We start from the raw sequence: 18772 nt of genomic DNA on the forward strand, positions 1-18772 counted from the left end.
TTTACATACTGCTTTACTCATCTCATATGTATATACTGTATTCTATTCTACTGTATTTACTAACTAGTTTACATACCTTAATAATGTTTATTCTATACTGCTTTAGTCACCTCATATCTCATCTCATGTATATACTGTATTCTATTCTGCTGTATTTTAGTCTATGCTTTACTCATCTCATATGTATATACTGTTTTCTATTCTACTGTATTTTAGTCTATGCTTTACTCATCTCATATGTATATACTGTATTCTATTCTACTGTATTTACTAACTAGTCACCTTAATAATGTTTACATACTGTATTCTATTCTACTGTATTTTAGTCAATGCCACTCTGACATTGCTCAATCTAATATTTATATATTTCTTAATTGCATTCTTTGACTTTTAGATTTGTGTGTATTGTTGTGTATTGTTAGATACTACTGCACTGTTGGAGCTAGGAACACAAGCATTTCAATACACTCGCAATAACACGTGCTAAATATGTGTATGTGATTAACAGCATTTAATTTGATTTGACCTGGGATGAATAAATGAACAACAAAGGTACATAGGTTTGTATTGTACCTGGGATGAACAATAAAGTTGGGTAGGTTTGTATTGTACCTGGGACAAACAATAACGTTGGGTAGGTTTGTATTGTACCTGGGATGAACAATAAAGTTGGGTAGGTTTGTATTGTACCTGTGACAAACAATAAAGTTGGGTAGGTTTGTATTGTACCTGGGATGAACAATAAAGTTTGGTAGGTCTGTATTGTACCTGGGATGAACAATAAAGTTGGGTAAGTTTGTATTGTACCTGGGATGAACAATAAAGTTGGGTAGGTTTGTATTGTACCTGGGATGAACAATAAAGCTTGGTAGGTTTGTATTGTACCTGGGATGAACAATAAAGTTCTGTAGTTATGTATTGTACCTGGGATGTTCTTTGACCCTGGTTTAGGGGTCAGTCCTCTGGCCTGGTTGATCTCCACCTCTAGCTGGCCTCCTCTGTCCACCATACCCACATGGACGTCACCTACAGGAGGAAAACACACACTTGTTATACACACTTGTTATACACACTTGTTAAACACACTTGTTATACACACTTGCTACACACACTCTTCACGTTTAGGGGCATAGGATTTGATATGTAACCTGGCCAGGAGAAGCTCTGGGCCTAGATCCAGGTCAGATCAGGTCACATTCTGCCTCTATTACAGTATATCTGATCACTGTTGTTTCAACTTGCAGTACCAGTGTTGATCAGCAGGGAGAGACAGAACGCTTCCAGTCTGTTATAACATCTGTTCCACTGTCCTCACAATGATTTACCAAGTGATTGTGGCATAGAATTCTCATAATTTATTTTTAACTCACAAAAGAAAGAAAAAAACACATCGGAAGGATATGCGGAGTCATCCCCTCTTCATACACCATCTGGCATCTAATGTAGAGTCATCCCCTATTCATACACCATCTGGCATCTAATGTAGAGTCATCCTCCTATTCATACACCATCTGGCATCTAATGTAGAGCCATCCCCTATTCATACACCATCTGGCATCTATTCATCCTCCTATTCATACACCATCTGGCATCTAATGTAGAGCCATCCCCTATTCATACACCATCTGGCATCTAATGTAGAGTCATCCCCCTATTCATACACCATCTGGCATCTAATGTAGAGCCATCCCCCTATTCATACACCATCTGGCATCTAATGTAGAGCCATCCCCCTATTCATACACCATCTGGCATCTAATGTAGAGTCATCCCCCTATTCATACACCATCTGGCATCTAATGTAGAGTCATCCCCTATTCATACACCATCTGGCACCTAATGTAGAGTCATCCCCTTTTCATACACCATCTGGCATCTAATGTAGAGTCATCCTCCTATTCATACACCATCTGGCATCTAATGTAGAGTCATCCCCCTATTCATACACCATCTGGCATCTAATATAGAGCCATCCTCCTATTCATACACCATCTGGCATCTAATGTAGAGTCATCCCCTATTCATACACCATCTGGCATCTAATGTAGAGCCATCCCCCTATTCATACACCATCTGGCATCTAATGTAGAGCCATCCCCTATTCATACACCATCTGGCATCTAATGTAGAGTCATCCCCTATTCATACACCATCTGGCATCTAATGTAGAGCCATCCTCCTATTCATACACCATCTGGCATCTAATGTAGAGCCATCCCCCTATTCATACACCATCTGGCATCTAATGTAGAGTCATCCCCCTATTCATACACCATCTGGCATCTAATGTAGAGCCATCCCCCTATTCATACACCATCTGGCATCTAATGTTTTTTTATTTTATTTTTTATTTCACCTTTATTTAACCAGGTAGGCTAGTTGAGAACAAGTTCTCATTTGCAACTGCGACCTGGCCAAGATAAAGCATAGCAGTGTGAACAGACAACACAGAGTTACACATGGAGTAAACAATTAGCAAGTCAATAACACAGTAGAAAAAAATGGGCAGTCTATATACAATGTGTGCAAAAGGCATGAGGAGGTAGGCGAATAATACAATTTTGCAGATTAACACTGGAGTGATAAATGATCAGATGGGCATGTACAGGTAGAGATATTGGTGTGCAAAAGAGCAGAAAAGTAAATAAATAAAAACAGTATAAAAACAGTATGGGAATGAGGTAGGTGAAAAAGGGTGAGCTATTTACCTATAGACTATGTACAGCTGCAGCGATCGGTTAGCTGCTCGGATAGCTGATGTTTGTAGTTGGAGAGGGAGATAAAAGTCTCCAACTTCAGCGATTTTTGCAATTCGTTCCAGTCACAGGCAGCAGAGTACTGGAACGAAAGGCGGCCAAATGAGGTGTTGGCTTTAGGGATGATCAGTGAAATACACCTGCTGGAGCGCGTGCTACGGATGGGTGTTGCCATCGTGACCAGTGAACTGAGATAAGGCGGAGCTTTACCTAGCATGGACTTGTAGATGACCTGGAGCCAGTGGGTCTGGCGACGAATATGTAGTGAGGGCCAGCCGACTAGAGCATACAAGTCGCAGTGGTGGGTGGTATAAGGTGCTTTAGTGACAAAACGGATGGCACTGTGATAGACTGCATCCAGTTTGCTGAGTAGAGTGTTGGAAGCCATTTTGTAGATGACATCGCCGAAGTCGAGGATCGGTAGGATAGTCAGTTTTACTAGGGTAAGCTTGGCAGCGTGAGTGAAGGAGGCTTTGTTGCGGAATAGAAAGCCGACTCTGGATTTGATTTTTGATTGGAGATGTTTGATGAGTCTGGAAGGAGAGTTTGCAGTCTAGCCAGACACCTAGGTACTTGTAGATGTCCACATATTCAAGGTTGGAACCATCCAGGGTGGTGATGCTAGTCGGGCATGCGGGTGCAGGCAGCGATCGGTTGAAAAGCATGCATTTGGTTTTACTCGCGTTTAAGAGCAGTTGGAGGCCACGGAAGGAGTGCTGTATGGCATTGAAGCTCGTTTGAGGTTTGATAGCACAGTGTCCAATGACGGGCCGAAAGTATATAGAATGGTGTCGTCTGCGTAGAGGTGGATCAGGGAATCGCCCGCAGCAAGAGCAACATCATTGATATATACAGAGAAAAGAGTCGGCCCGAGAATTGAACCCTGTGGCACCCCCATAGAGACTGCCAGAGGACCGGACAGCATGCCCTCTGATTTGACACACTGAACTCTGTCTGCAAAGTAATTGGTGAACCAGGCAAGGCAGTCATCCGAAAAACCGAGGCTGTTGAGTCTGCCGATAAGAATTTGGTGATTGACAGAGTCGAAAGCCTTGGCGAGGTTGATGAAGACGGCTGCACAGTACTGTCTTTTATCGATGGCGGTTATGATATCATTTAGTACCTTGAGTGTGGCTGAGGTGCACCCGTGACCGGCTCGGAAACCAGATTGCACAGCGGAGAAGGTACGGTGGGATTCGAGATGGTCAGTGACCTGTTTGTTGACTTGTCTTTCGAAGACCTTAGATATGCAGGGCAGGATGGATATAGGTCTATAGCAGTTTGGGTCCAGGGTGTCTCCCCCTTTGAAGAGGGGGATGACTGCGGCAGCTTTCCAATCCTTGGGGATCTCAGACGATATGAAAGAGAGGTTGAACAGGCTGGTAATAGGGGTTGCGACAATGGCGGCAGATAGTTTCAGAAATAGCGGTCCAGATTGTCAAGCCCAGCTGATTTGTACGGGTCCAGGTTTTGCAGCTCTTTCAGAACATCTGCTATCTGGATTTGGGTAAAGGAGAACCTGGAGAGGCTTGGGTGAGGAGCTACGGGGGGCGGAGCTGTTGGCCGAGGTTGGAGTAGCCAGGCCGAAGGCATGGCCAGCCGTTGAGAAGTGCTTATTGAAGTTTTCGATAATCATGGATTTATCGGTGGAGACCGTGTTTCCTAGCCTCAGTGCAGTGGGCAGCTGGGAGGAGGTGCTCTTGTTCTCCATGGACTTCACAGTGTCCCAGAACTTTTGGAGTTGGAGCTACAGGATGCAAACTTCTGCCTGAAGAAGCTGGTCTTAGCTTTCCTGACTGACTGCGTGTATTGGTTCCTGACTTCCTGAACAGTTGCATATCACGGGGGCTATTCGATGCTATTGCAGTCCGCCACAGGATGTTTTTGTGCTGGTCGAGGGCAGTCAGGTCTGGAGTGAACCAAGGGCTGTATCTGTTCTTGGTTCTGTATTTTTTGAACGGAGCATGCTTATCTAAAATGGTGAGGAAGTTACTTTTAAAGAATGACCAGGCATCCTCAACTGACGGGATGAGGTCAATGTCCTTCCAGGATACACGGGCCAGGTCGATTAGAAAGGCCTGCTCACAGAAGTGTTTTAGGGAGCGTTTGACAGTGATGAGGGGTGGTCGTTTGACTGCGGCTCCGTGGCGGATACAGGCGATGAGGCAGTGATCGCTGAGATCCTGGTTGAAGACAGCGGAGGTATATTTGGAGGGCCAGTTGGTCAGGATGACGTCTATGAGGGTGCCCTTGTTTACAGAGTTAGGGTTGTACCTGGTGGGTTCCTTGATGATTTGAGTGAGATTAAGGGCATCTAGCTTAGATTGTAGGACTGCCGGGGTGTTAAGCATATCCCAGTTTAGGTCACCTAACAGAACAAACTCTGAAGCTAGATGGGGGGCGATCAATTCACAAATGGTGTCCAGGGCACAGCTGGGAGCTGACGGGGGTCGGTAGCAGGCGGCAACAGTGAGAGACTTGTTTCTGGAGAGAGTAATTTTCAAAATTAGTAGTTCAAACTGTTTGGGTATGGACCTGGAAAGTATGACATTACTTTGCAGGCTATCTCTGCAGTAGACTGCGACTCCGCCCCTTTGGCAGTTCTATCTTGACGGAAGATGTTATAGTTGGGTATGGAAATCTCTGAATTTTTGGTGGCCTTCCTGAGCCAGGATTCAGACACGGCAAGGACATCAGGGTTAGCAGAGTGTGCTAAAGCAGTGAGTAAAACAAACTTAGGGAGGAGGCTTCTGATGTTGACATGCATAAAACCAAGACTTTTTCGATCACAGAAGTCAACAAATGAGGGTACCTGGGGACATGCAGGGCCTGGGTTTACCTCCACATCACCCGCGGAACAGAGAAGGAGTAGTATGAGGGTGCGGCTAAAGGCTATCAAAACTGGTCGCCTAGAGCGTTGGGGGCAGAGGATAAGAGGAGCAGGTTTCTGGGCATGGTAGAATATATTCAGGGCATAATGCGCAGACAGGGGTATGGTGGGGTGCGGGTACAGCGGAGGTAAGCCCAGGCACTGGGTGATGATGAGAGAGGTTGTATCTCTGGACATGCTGGTTGTAATGGGTGAGGTCACCGCATGTGTGGGGGTGGGACAAAGGAGGTAACAGGGGTAAGCAGAGTGGATCTAGGGGCTCCATTGTGAACTAAAACAATGATAACTAACCTGAACAACAGTATACAAGGCATATTGACATTTGGGAGAGACATACAGCGAGGCATACAGTAATCACAGGTGTTGAATTGGGAAAGCTAGCTAAAAACAGTAGGCGAGGCTAATCAGCTAGCACAACAAACAGCAGGTAAAATGGCGTTGACTAGGCAACTGGGCCGACAGATAAACAAACAAGCAGAATGGGGTACCGTGATTAATGGACAGTCCAGCGTGCGTCAGCTATGTAGCCAAGAGATCAGTGTCCAGGGGGCAGCGGTGGATGGGCAGGGAAGCTGGGCTGGCGAGTGTTATCCAGGTTTAAAAAAAAAAAAAACTAACAATGACTAAATAGCTTGTAGCTAGTTAGCTGGTTAGCGTCTGGAGGTTCTTGAGTGTGTCATAAAAATAAAATAAAAATTAAAAGTGATAGCGAATCCGTATCACAGTGGGTGAGGCAGGTTTCCGGAAGGTATAAACAAATAAAAATCAAAGAGAGATGGAAAGTAAATGGGTTCAGAAGTGTTTGGGATGAGGTGAGTCAGATGGTTAGCAGGCCTGTGCTAACAAGCTAACAGTTCGTAGGCCCGGGCTAGACAAGCTAGCCGTTAGCAGGCCGAATTAGCAAGTAGGAGATAGCGAGGGCTAGAGAGCTAACCTTTGGGGGACGTCGCGATGGGGTGAGTCTGTTTATTCCTCTTCTTGCGGTGACATCGACAGACCGGTCGTGGGCCCGGGTAATTGTAGCCCAGGAGTATGCTACAGGAGCTCTAGTACGCTGGGTGAGCTGGAGACACAGCGTTTCAGAAAGCTCGCGGGCCTTGGCCAGCAGATGGATCTTTGGCGATGTCGCAACGAAAAAGCCTGTTGAAACCACCTCGGACGATTATGTCGGGCGGACCAGTCGTGATGGATCGGCGGCGCTCCGTGTCGGCAGTAAAGGGTCCAGGCCAATTGGCGAAAGAGGTATCGTTGGGCCTCTTCGGCTAGTCGGGAGGTGGGCTTAGCTCAAGGCTAACTGTAGCTTGTTTTGGGCCAGCGACGTTGGCCAGGAGTAGCCACTCGGAATTGCAGCTAGCTAATTGCGATGATCCGGTGTAAAGGTTCAGAGCTTGCGGTAGGAATCCGGAGATGTGGTAGAGAAAGAGCAGTCTGATATGCTCTGGGTTGATGTCGCGCTGGTGTTCTAGTTAGCTTAGAAGACCGCTAGCAATGGCTAACTGAGTACGAGCTAGTAGCTAGTTAGCTGGCTAGCTTCTGATGGTGGTTCCGGTTCTAAAGTAAAGTATAGAAAAAGCGGATCCGTACCACATTGGGTGATGCGGGTTGCAGGAGAGTATATTCAGCTCTAGTTTGAAAGTGAGATTAAAATATGTACGAAATATATACAGAAAAAAAACGAAGAGAAAACTATATTTACACTAGACAGGACGGGACAAGACAAAACACACGTCCGACTGCTACGCCATCTTGGATCTAATGTAGAGTCATCCCCCTATTCATACACCATCTGGCATCTAATGTAGAGTCATCCCCCTATTCATACACCATCTGGCATCTAATGTAGAGCCATCCCCCTATTCATACACCATCTGGCATCTAATGTAGAGCCATCCCCCTATTCATACACCATCTGGCATCTAATGTAGAGTCATCCCCCTATTCATACACCATCTGGCATCTAATGTAGAGTCATCCCCCTATTCATACACCATCTGGCATCTAATGTAGAGTCATCCCCTATTCATACACCATCTGGCATCTAATGTAGAGTCATCCCCCTATTCATACACCATCTGGCATCTAATGTAGAGCCATCCCCTATTCATACACCATCTGGCATCTAATGTAGAGTCATCCCCTATTCATACACCATCTGGCATCTAATGTAGAGTCATCCCCTATTCATACACCATCTGGCATCTAATGTAGAGTCATCCCCCTATTCATACACCATCTGGCATCTAATGTAGAGTCATCCCCTATTCATACACCATCTGGCATCTAATGTAGAGTCATCCCCTATTCATACACCATCTGGCATCTAATGTAGAGTCATCCCCCTATTCATACACCATCTGGCATCTAATGTAGAGCCATCCCCCTATTCATACACCATCTGGCATCTAATGTAGAGCCATCCCCCTATTCATACACCATCTGGCATCTAATGTAGAGTCATCCCCTATTCATACACCATCTGGCATCTAATGTAGAGTCATCCCCTATTCATACACCATCTGGCATCTAATGTAGAGCCATCCCCTATTCATACACCATCTGGCATCTAATGTAGAGCCATCCCCTATTCATACACCATCTGGCATCTAATGTAGAGCCATCCCCCTATTCATACACCATCTGGCATCTAATGTAGAGTCATCCCCCTATTCATACACCATCTGGCATCTAATGTAGAGTCATCCCCTATTCATACACCATCTGGCATCTAATGTAGAGCCATCCCCCTATTCATACACCATCTGGCATCTAATGTAGAGCCATCCCCCTATTCATACACCATCTGGCATCTAATGTAGAGTCATCCCCCTATTCATACACCATCTGGCATCTAATGTAGAGCCATCCTCCTATTCATACACCATCTGGCATCTAATGTAGAGCCATCCCCCTATTCATACACCATCTGGCATCTAATGTAGAGCCATCCCCCTATTCATACACCATCTGGCATCTAATGTAGAGCCATCCCCCTATTCATACACCATCTGGCATCTAATGTAGAGTCATCCCCTATTCATACACCATCTGGCATCTAATGTAGAGTCATCCCCCTATTCATACACCATCTGGCATCTAATGTAGAGCCATCCCCTATTCATACACCATCTGGCATCTAATGTAGAGTCATCCCCTATTCATACACCATCTGGCATCTAATGTAGAGCCATCCCCTATTCATACACCATCTGGCATCTAATGTAGAGCCATCCCCCTATTCATACACCATCTGGCATCTAATGTAGAGTCATCCCCTATTCATACACCATCTGGCATCTAATGTAGAGTCATCCCCTATTCATACACCATCTGGCATCTAATGTAGAGTCATCCCCCCTATTCATACACCATCTGGCATCTAATGTAGAGTCATCCCCCTATTCATACACCATCTGGCATCTAATGTAGAGTCATCCCCTATTCATACACCATCTGGCATCTAATGTAGAGCCATCCCCTATTCATACACCATCTGGCATCTAATGTAGAGCCATCCCCTATTCATACACCATCTGGCATCTAATGTAGAGTCATCCCCTATTCATACACCATCTGGCATCTAATGTAGAGTCATCCCCCTATTCATACACCATCTGGCATCTAATGTAGAGCCATCCCCTATTCATACACCATCTGGCATCTAATGTAGAGCCATCCCCCTATTCATACACCATCTGGCATCTAATGTAGAGTCATCCCCCTATTCATACACCATCTGGCATCTAATGTAGAGTCATCCCCTATTCATACACCATCTGGCATCTAATGTAGAGTCATCCCCTATTCATACACCATCTGGCATCTAATGTAGAGTCATCCCCTATTCATACACCATCTGGCATCTAATGTAGAGTCATCCCCCTATTCATACACCATCTGGCATCTAATGTAGAGTCATCCCCTATTCATACACCATCTGGCATCTAATGTAGAGCCATCCCCTATTCATACACCATCTGGCATCTAATGTAGAGTCATCCCCTATTCATACACCATCTGGCATCTAATGTAGAGTCATCCCCTATTCATACACCATCTGGCATCTAATGTAGAGCCATCCCCCTATTCATACACCATCTGGCATCTAATGTAGAGTCATCCCCCTATTCATACACCATCTGGCATCTAATGTAGAGTCATCCCCCTATTCATACACCATCTGGCATCTAATGTAGAGCCATCCCCCTATTCATACACCATCTGGCATCTAATGTAGAGCCATCCCCCTATTCATACACCATCTGGCATCTAATGTAGAGTCATCCCCCTATTCATACACCATCTGGCATCTAATGTAGAGTCATCCCCCTATTCATACACCATCTGGCATCTAATGTAGAGCCATCCCCCTATTCATACACCATCTGGCATCTAATGTAGAGCCATCCCCCTATTCATACACCATCTGGCATCTAATGTAGAGTCATCCCCCTATTCATACACCATCTGGCATCTAATGTAGAGCCATCCCCCTATTCATACACCATCTGGCATCTAATGTAGAGTCATCCCCCTATTCATACACCATCTGGCATCTAATGTAGAGCCATCCCCTATTCATACACCATCTGGCATCTAATTTAGAGTCATCCCCTATTCATACACCATCTGGCATCTAATGTAGAGTCATCCCCTATTCATACACCATCTGGCATCTAATGTAGAGTCATCCCCTATTCATACACCATCTGGCATCTAATGTAGAGCCATCCCCTATTCATACACCATCTGGCATCTAATGTAGAGCCATCCCCCTATTCATACACCATCTGGCATCTAATGTAGAGTCATCCCCCTATTCATACACCATCTGGCATCTAATGTAGAGTCATCCCCTATTCATACACCATCTGGCATCTAATGTAGAGTCATCCCCTATTCATACACCATCTGGCATCTAATGTAGAGTCATCCCCTATTCATACACCATCTGGCATCTAATGTAGAGCCATCCCCTATTCATACACCATCTGGCATCTAATGTAGAGTCATCCCCCTATTCATACACCATCTGGCATCTAATGTAGAGTCATCCCCCTATTCATACACCATCTGGCATCTAATGTAGAGTCATCCCCTATTCATACACCATCTGGCATCTAATGTAGAGTCATCCCCCTATTCATACACCATCTGGCATCTAATGTAGAGTCATCCCCTATTCATACACCATCTGGCATCTAATGTAGAGTCATCCCCTATTCATACACCATCTGGCATCTAATGTAGAGCCATCCCCTATTCATACACCATCTGGCATCTAATGTAGAGCCATCCCCTATTCATACACCATCTGGCATCTAATGTAGAGTCATCCCCCTATTCATACGCCATCTGGCATCTAATGTAGAGTCATCCCCTATTCATACACCATCTGGCATCTAATGTAGAGCCATCCCCTATTCATACACCATCTGGCATCTAATGTAGAGCCATCCCCCTATTCATACACCATCTGGCATCTAATGTAGAGCCATTCCCCTATTCATACACCATCTGGCATCTAATGTAGAGTCATCCCCTATTCATACACCATCTGGCATCTAATGTAGAGTCATCCCCTATTCATACACCATCTGGCATCTAATGTAGAGCCATCCCCTATTCATACACCATCTGGCATCTAATGTAGAGCCATCCCCCTATTCATACACCATCTGGCATCTAATGTAGAGTCATCCCCCTATTCATACACCATCTGGCATCTAATGTAGAGCCATCCTCCTATTCATACACCATCTGGCATCTAATGTAGAGTCATCCCCTATTCATACACCATCTGGCATCTAATGTAGAGCCATCCCCTATTCATACACCATCTGGCATCTAATGTAGAGCCATCCCCTATTCATACACCATCTGGCATCTAATGTAGAGTCATCCCCTATTCATACACCATCTGGCATCTAATGTAGAGTCATCCCCTATTCATACACCATCTGGCATCTAATGTAGAGCCATCCCCTATTCATACACCATCTGGCATCTAATGTAGAGTCATCCCCTATTCATACACCATCTGGCATCTAATGTAGAGCCATCCCCCTATTCATACACCATCTGGCATCTAATGTAGAGCCATCCCCCTATTCATACACCATCTGGCATCTAATGTAGAGTCATCCCCCTATTCATACACCATCTGGCATCTAATGTAGAGTCATCCCCCTATTCATACACCATCTGGCATCTAATGTAGAGCCATCCCCCTATTCATACACCATCTGGCATCTAATGTAGAGCCATCCCCCTATTCATACACCATCTGGCATCTAATGTAGAGTCATCCCCTATTCATACACCATCTGGCATCTAATGTAGAGTCATCCCCTATTCATACACCATCTGGCATCTAATGTAGAGTCATCCCCCTATTCATACACCATCTGGCATCTAATGTAGAGTCATCCCCTATTCATACACCATCTGGCATCTAATGTAGAGTCATCCCCTATTCATACACCATCTGGCATCTAATGTAGAGCCATCCCCTATTCATACACCATCTGGCATCTAATGTAGAGCCATCCCCCTATTCATACACCATCTGGCATCTAATGTAGAGTCATCCCCCTATTCATACACCATCTGGCATCTAATGTAGAGTCATCCCCCTATTCATACACCATCTGGCATCTAATGTAGAGCCATCCCCCTATTCATACACCATCTGGCATCTAATGTAGAGCCATCCCCCTATTCATACACCATCTGGCATCTAATGTAGAGTCATCCCCCTATTCATACACCATCTGGCATCTAATGTAGAGCCATCCCCCTATTCATACACCATCTGGCATCTAATGTAGAGTCATCCCCCTATTCATACACCATCTGGCATCTAATGTAGAGCCATCCCCCTATTCATACACCATCTGGCATCTAATGTAGAGTCATCCCCCTATTCATACACCATCTGGCATCTAATGTAGAGTCATCCCCCTATTCATACACCATCTGGCATCTAATGTAGAGCCATCCCCCTATTCATACACCATCTGGCATCTAATGTAGAGTCATCCCCCTATTCATACACCATCTGGCATCTAATGTAGAGTCATCCCCCTATTCATACACCATCTGGCATCTAATGTAGAGCCATCCCCCTATTCATACACCATCTGGCATCTAATGTAGAGTCATCCCCTATTCATACACCATCTGGCATCTAATGTAGAGTCATCCCCTATTCATACACCATCTGGCATCTAATGTAGAGCCATCCCCCTATTCATACACCATCTGGCATCTAATGTAGAGCCATCCCCTATTCATACACCATCTGGCATCTAATGTAGAGTCATCCCCTATTCATACACCATCTGGCATCTAATGTAGAGTCATCCCCTATTCATACACCATCTGGCATCTAATGTAGAGCCATCCCCCTATTCATACACCATCTGGCATCTAATGTAGAGCCATCCCCTATTCATACACCATCTGGCATCTAATGTAGAGTCATCCCCTATTCATACACCATCTGGCATCTAATGTAGAGCCATCCCCCTATTCATACACCATCTGGCATCTAATGTAGAGTCATCCCCTATTCATACACCATCTGGCATCTAATGTAGAGCCATCCCCTATTCATACACCATCTGGCATCTAATTTAGAGTCATCCCCCTATTCATACACCATCTGGCATCTAATGTAGAGTCATCCCCCTATTCATACACCATCTGGCATCTAATGTAGAGTCATCCCCCTATTCATACACCATCTGGCATCTAATGTAGAGCCATCCCCCTATTCATACACCATCTGGCATCTAATGTAGAGCCATCCCCCTATTCATACACCATCTGGCATCTAATGTAGAGTCATCCCCTATTCATACACCATCTGGCATCTAATGTAGAGTCATCCCCCTATTCATACACCATCTGGCATCTAATATAGAGCCATCCTCCTATTCATACACCATCTGGCATCTAATGTAGAGCCATCCCCTATTCATACACCATCTGGCATCTAATGTAGAGTCATCCCCTATTCATACACCATCTGGCATCTAATGTAGAGCCATCCCCTATTCATACACCATCTGGCATCTAATGTAGTGTCATCCCCTATTCATACACCATCTGGCATCTAATGTAGAGCCATCCCCCTATTCATACACCATCTGGCATCTAATGTAGAGTCATCCCCTATTCATACACCATCTGGCATCTAATGTAGAGCCATCCCCCTATTCATACACCATCTGGCATCTAATGTAGAGCCATCCCCCTATTCATACACCATCTGGCATCTAAGGTAGAGCCATCCCCTATTCATACACCATCTGGCATCTAATGTAGAGCCATCCCCTATTCATACACCATCTGGCATCTAAGGTAGAGCCATCCCCTATTCATACACCATCTGGCATCTAAGGTAGAGCCATCCCCCTATTCATACACCATCTGGTATATAATGTAGAGTCATCCTCCTATTCATACACCATCTGGCATCTAATGTAGAGTCATCCCCTATTCATACACCATCTGGCATCTAATGTAGAGTCATCCCCTATTCATACACCATCTGGCATCTAATGTAGAGCCATCCCCCTATTCATACACCATCTGGCATCTAATGTAGAGCCATCCCCTATTCATACACCATCTGGCATCTAATGTAGAGCCATCCCCTATTCATACACCATCTGGCATCTAATGTAGAGTCATCCCCCTATTCATACACCATCTGGCATCTAATGTAGAGCCATCCCCTATTCATACACCATCTGGCATCTAATGTAGAGCCATCCCCTATTCATACACCATCTGGCATCTAATGTAGAGCCATCCCCTATTCATACACCATCTGGCATCTAATGTAGAGCCATCCCCTATTCATACACCATCTGGCATCTAATGTAGAGTCATCCCCCTATTCATACACCATCTGGCATCTAATGTAGAGCCATCCCCCTATTCATACACCATCTGGCATCTAATGTAGAGTCATCCCCCTATTCATACACCATCTGGCATCTAATGTAGAGCCATCCCCCTTTTCATACACCATCTGGCATCTAATGTAGAGCCATCCCCCTATTCATACACCATCTGGCATCTAATGTGGAGCCATCCCCCTATTCATACACCATCTGGCATCTAATGTAGAGCCACCCCTATTCATACACCATCTGGCATCTAATGTAGAGTCATCCCCTATTCATACACCATCTGGCATCTAATGTAGAGTCATCCCCTATTCATACACTATCTGGCATCTAATGTAGAGTCATCCCCCCTATTCATACACCATCTGGCATCTAATGTAGAGCCATCCCCCTATTCATACACCATCTGGCATCTAATGTAGAGCCATCCCCTATTCATACACCATCTGGCATCTAATGTAGAGTCATCCCCCTATTCATACACCATCTGGCATCTAATGTAGAGCCATCCCCCTATTCATACACCATCTGGCATCTAATGTAGAGTCATCCCCTATTCATACACCATCTGGCATCTAATGTAGAGTCATCCCCTATTCATACACCATCTGGCATCTAATGTAGAGTCATCCCCCTATTCATACACCATCTGGCATCTAATGTAGAGCCATCCCCTATTCATACACCATCTGGCATCTAATGTAGAGCCATCCCCCCTATTCATACACCATCTGGCATCTAAGGTAGAGCCATCCCCCTATTCATACACCATCTGGCATCTAATGTAGAGCCATCCCCTATTCATACACCATCTGGCATCTAATGTAGAGCCATCCCCTATTCATATACCATCTGGCATCTAATGTAGAGTCATCCCCTATTCATACACCATCTGGCATCTAATGTAGAGCCATCCCCTATTCATACACCATCTGGCATCTAATGTAGAGTCATCCCCTATTCATACACCATCTGGCATCTAATGTAGAGTCATCCCCTATTCATACACCATCTGGCATCTAATGTAGAGTCATCCCCCTATTCATACACCATCTGGCATCTAATGTAGAGCCATCCCCTATTCATACACCATCTGGCATCTAATGTAGAGCCATCCCCCTATTCATACACCATCTGGCATCTAATGTAGAGTCATCCCCTATTCATACACCATCTGGCATCTAATGTAGAGCCATCCCCCTATTCATACACCATCTGGCATCTAATGTAGAGTCATCCCCTATTCATACACCATCTGGCATCTAATGTAGAGTCATCCCCCTATTCATACACCATCTGGCATCTAATGTAGAGTCATCCCCCTATTCATACACATCTGGCATCTAATGTAGAGCCATCCCCTATTCATACACCATCTGGCATCTAATGTAGAGCCATCCCCTATTCATACACCATCTGGCATCTAAGGTAGAGCCATCCCCTATTCATACACCATCTGGCATCTAATGTAGAGCCATCCCCCTATTCATACACCATCTGGCATCTAATGTAGAGCCATCCCCTATTCATACACCATCTGGCATCTAATGTAGAGTCATCCCCTATTCATACACCATCTGGCATCTAATGTAGAGCCATCCCCCTATTCATACACCATCTGGCATCTAATGTAGAGTCATCCCCTATTCATACACCATCTGGCATCTAATGTAGAGCCATCCCCTATTCATACACCATCTGGCATCTAATGTAGAGTCATCCCCTATTCATACACCATCTGGCATCTAATGTAGAGTCATCCCCCTATTCATACACCATCTGGCATCTAATGTAGAGTCATCCCCCTATTCATACACCATCTGGCATCTAATGTAGAGCCATCCCCCTATTCATACACCATCTGGCATCTAATGTAGAGCCATCCCCCTATTCATACACCATCTGGCATCTAATGTAGAGCCATCCCCCTATTCATACACCATCTGGCATCTAATATAGAGCCATCCTCCTATTCATACACCATCTGGCATCTAATGTAGAGCCATCCCCCTATTCATACACCATCTGGCATCTAATGTAGAGTCATCCCCCTATTCATACACCATCTGGCATCTAATGTAGAGCCATCCCCCTATTCATACACCATCTGGCATCTAATGTAGAGTCATCCCCCTATTCATACACCATCTGGCATCTAATGTAGAGCCATCCCCCTATTCATACACCATCTGGCATCTAATGTAGAGTCATCCCCCTATTCATACACCATCTGGCATCTAATGTAGAGCCATCCCCCTATTCATACACCATCTGGCATCTAATGTAGAGCCATCCCCTATTCATACACCATCTGGCATCTAATGTAGAGCCATCCCCCTATTCATACACCATCTGGCATCTAATGTAGAGCCATCCCCCTATTCATACACCATCTGGCATCTAAGGTAGAGCCATCCCCCTATTCATACACCATCTGGCATCTAAGGTAGAGCCATCCCCTATTCATACACCATCTGGCATCTAATGTAGAGTCATCCCCTATTCATACACCATCTGGCATCTAATGTAGAGTCATCCCCTATTCATACACCATCTGGCATCTAATGTAGAGTCATCCCCTATTCATACACCATCTGGCATCTAATGTAGAGCCATCCCCTATTCATACACCATCTGGCATCTAATGTAGAGCCATCCCCCTATTCATACACCATCTGGCATCTAATGTAGAGCCATCCCCCTATTCATACACCATCTGGCATCTAATGTAGAGTCATCCCCTATTCATACACCATCTGGCATCTAATGTAGAGCCATCCCCTATTCATACACCATCTGGCATCTAATGTAGAGCCATCCCCTATTCATACACCATCTGGCATCTAATGTAGAGCCATCCCCTATTCATACACCATCTGGCATCTAATGTAGAGCCATCCCCCTATTCATACACCATCTGGCATCTAATGTAGAGTCATCCCCTATTCATACACCATCTGGCATCTAATGTAGAGCCATCCCCTATTCATACACCATCTGGCATCTAATGTAGAGTCATCCCCTATTCATACACCATCTGGCATCTAATGTAGAGCCATCCCCTATTCATACACCATCTGGCATCTAATGTAGAGCCATCCCCCTATTCATACACCATCTGGCATCTAATGTGGAGCCATCCCCCTATTCATACACCATCTGGCATCTAATGTAGAGCCATCCCCCTATTCATACACCATCTGGCATCTAATGTAGAGTCATCCCCCTATTCATACACCATCTGGCATCTAATGTAGAGTCATCCCCCTATTCATACACCATCTGGCATCTAATGTAGAGCCATCCCCCTATTCATACACCATCTGGCATCTAATGTAGAGCCATCCCCCTATTCATACACCATCTGGCATCTAATGTAGAGCCATCCCCCTATTCATACACCATCTGGCATCTAATGTAGAGTCATCCCCCTATTCATACACCATCTGGCATCTAATGTAGAGCCATCCCCTATTCATACACCATCTGGCATCTAATGTAGAGTCATCCCCCTATTCATACACCATCTGGCATCTAATGAGTCATCCCCTATTCATACACCATCTGGCATCTAATGTAGAGTCATCCCCTATTCATACACCATCTGGCATCTAATGTAGAGCCATCCCCTATTCATACACCATCTGGCATCTAATGTAGAGCCATCCTCTATTCATACACCATCTGGCATCTAAGGTAGAGCCATCCCCTATTCATACACCATCTGGCATCTAATGTAGAGCCATCCCCTATTCATACACCATCTGGCATCTAATGTAGAGCCATCCCCTATTCATACACCATCTGGCATCTAATGTAGAGCCATCCCCTATTCATACACCATCTGGCATCTAATGTAGAGCCATCCCCTATTCATACACCATCTGGCATCTAAGGTAGAGCCATCCTCCTATTCACACAACATCTGGCATCTATTGTAGAGCCATCCTCCTATTCATACACCATCTGGCATCTAATGTAGAGCCATCCCCTATTCATACACCATCTGGCATCTAATGTAGAGCTATCCTTTATATCTATTCAAACACCATCTGGCATCTAATGTAGAGCCATCCTTCTATTCTATTCATATACCATCTGGCATCTAATGCAGAGCCCTCCTTCTATTCTATTCATACACCATCTGGCATCTAATGTAGAGCCCTCCTTCTATTCTATTCATACACCATCTGGCATCTAATGTAGAG

The 18772-nt window shown here is 44.9% G+C and overlaps 1 protein-coding gene across 1 annotated transcript in view; it reads right to left on the minus strand.

Annotated features, from left to right (window-relative positions):
* The window catches only part of LOC127909143 (regulating synaptic membrane exocytosis protein 3-like), a 163316-nt gene that overhangs the window by 5691 nt on the left and 138853 nt on the right, over nt 1-18772 (minus strand). The window contains exon 5 of the mRNA XM_052469139.1: nt 925-1026. Coding sequence (XP_052325099.1) covers nt 925-1026 — 102 coding nt within the window. The remainder of the gene's footprint in view (nt 1-924; nt 1027-18772) is intronic.

This window comes from Oncorhynchus keta, chromosome 19, assembly GCF_023373465.1.
Source record: "Oncorhynchus keta strain PuntledgeMale-10-30-2019 chromosome 19, Oket_V2, whole genome shotgun sequence".
In the NCBI taxonomy this organism is placed as follows: Eukaryota; Metazoa; Chordata; class Actinopteri; order Salmoniformes; family Salmonidae; genus Oncorhynchus; species Oncorhynchus keta.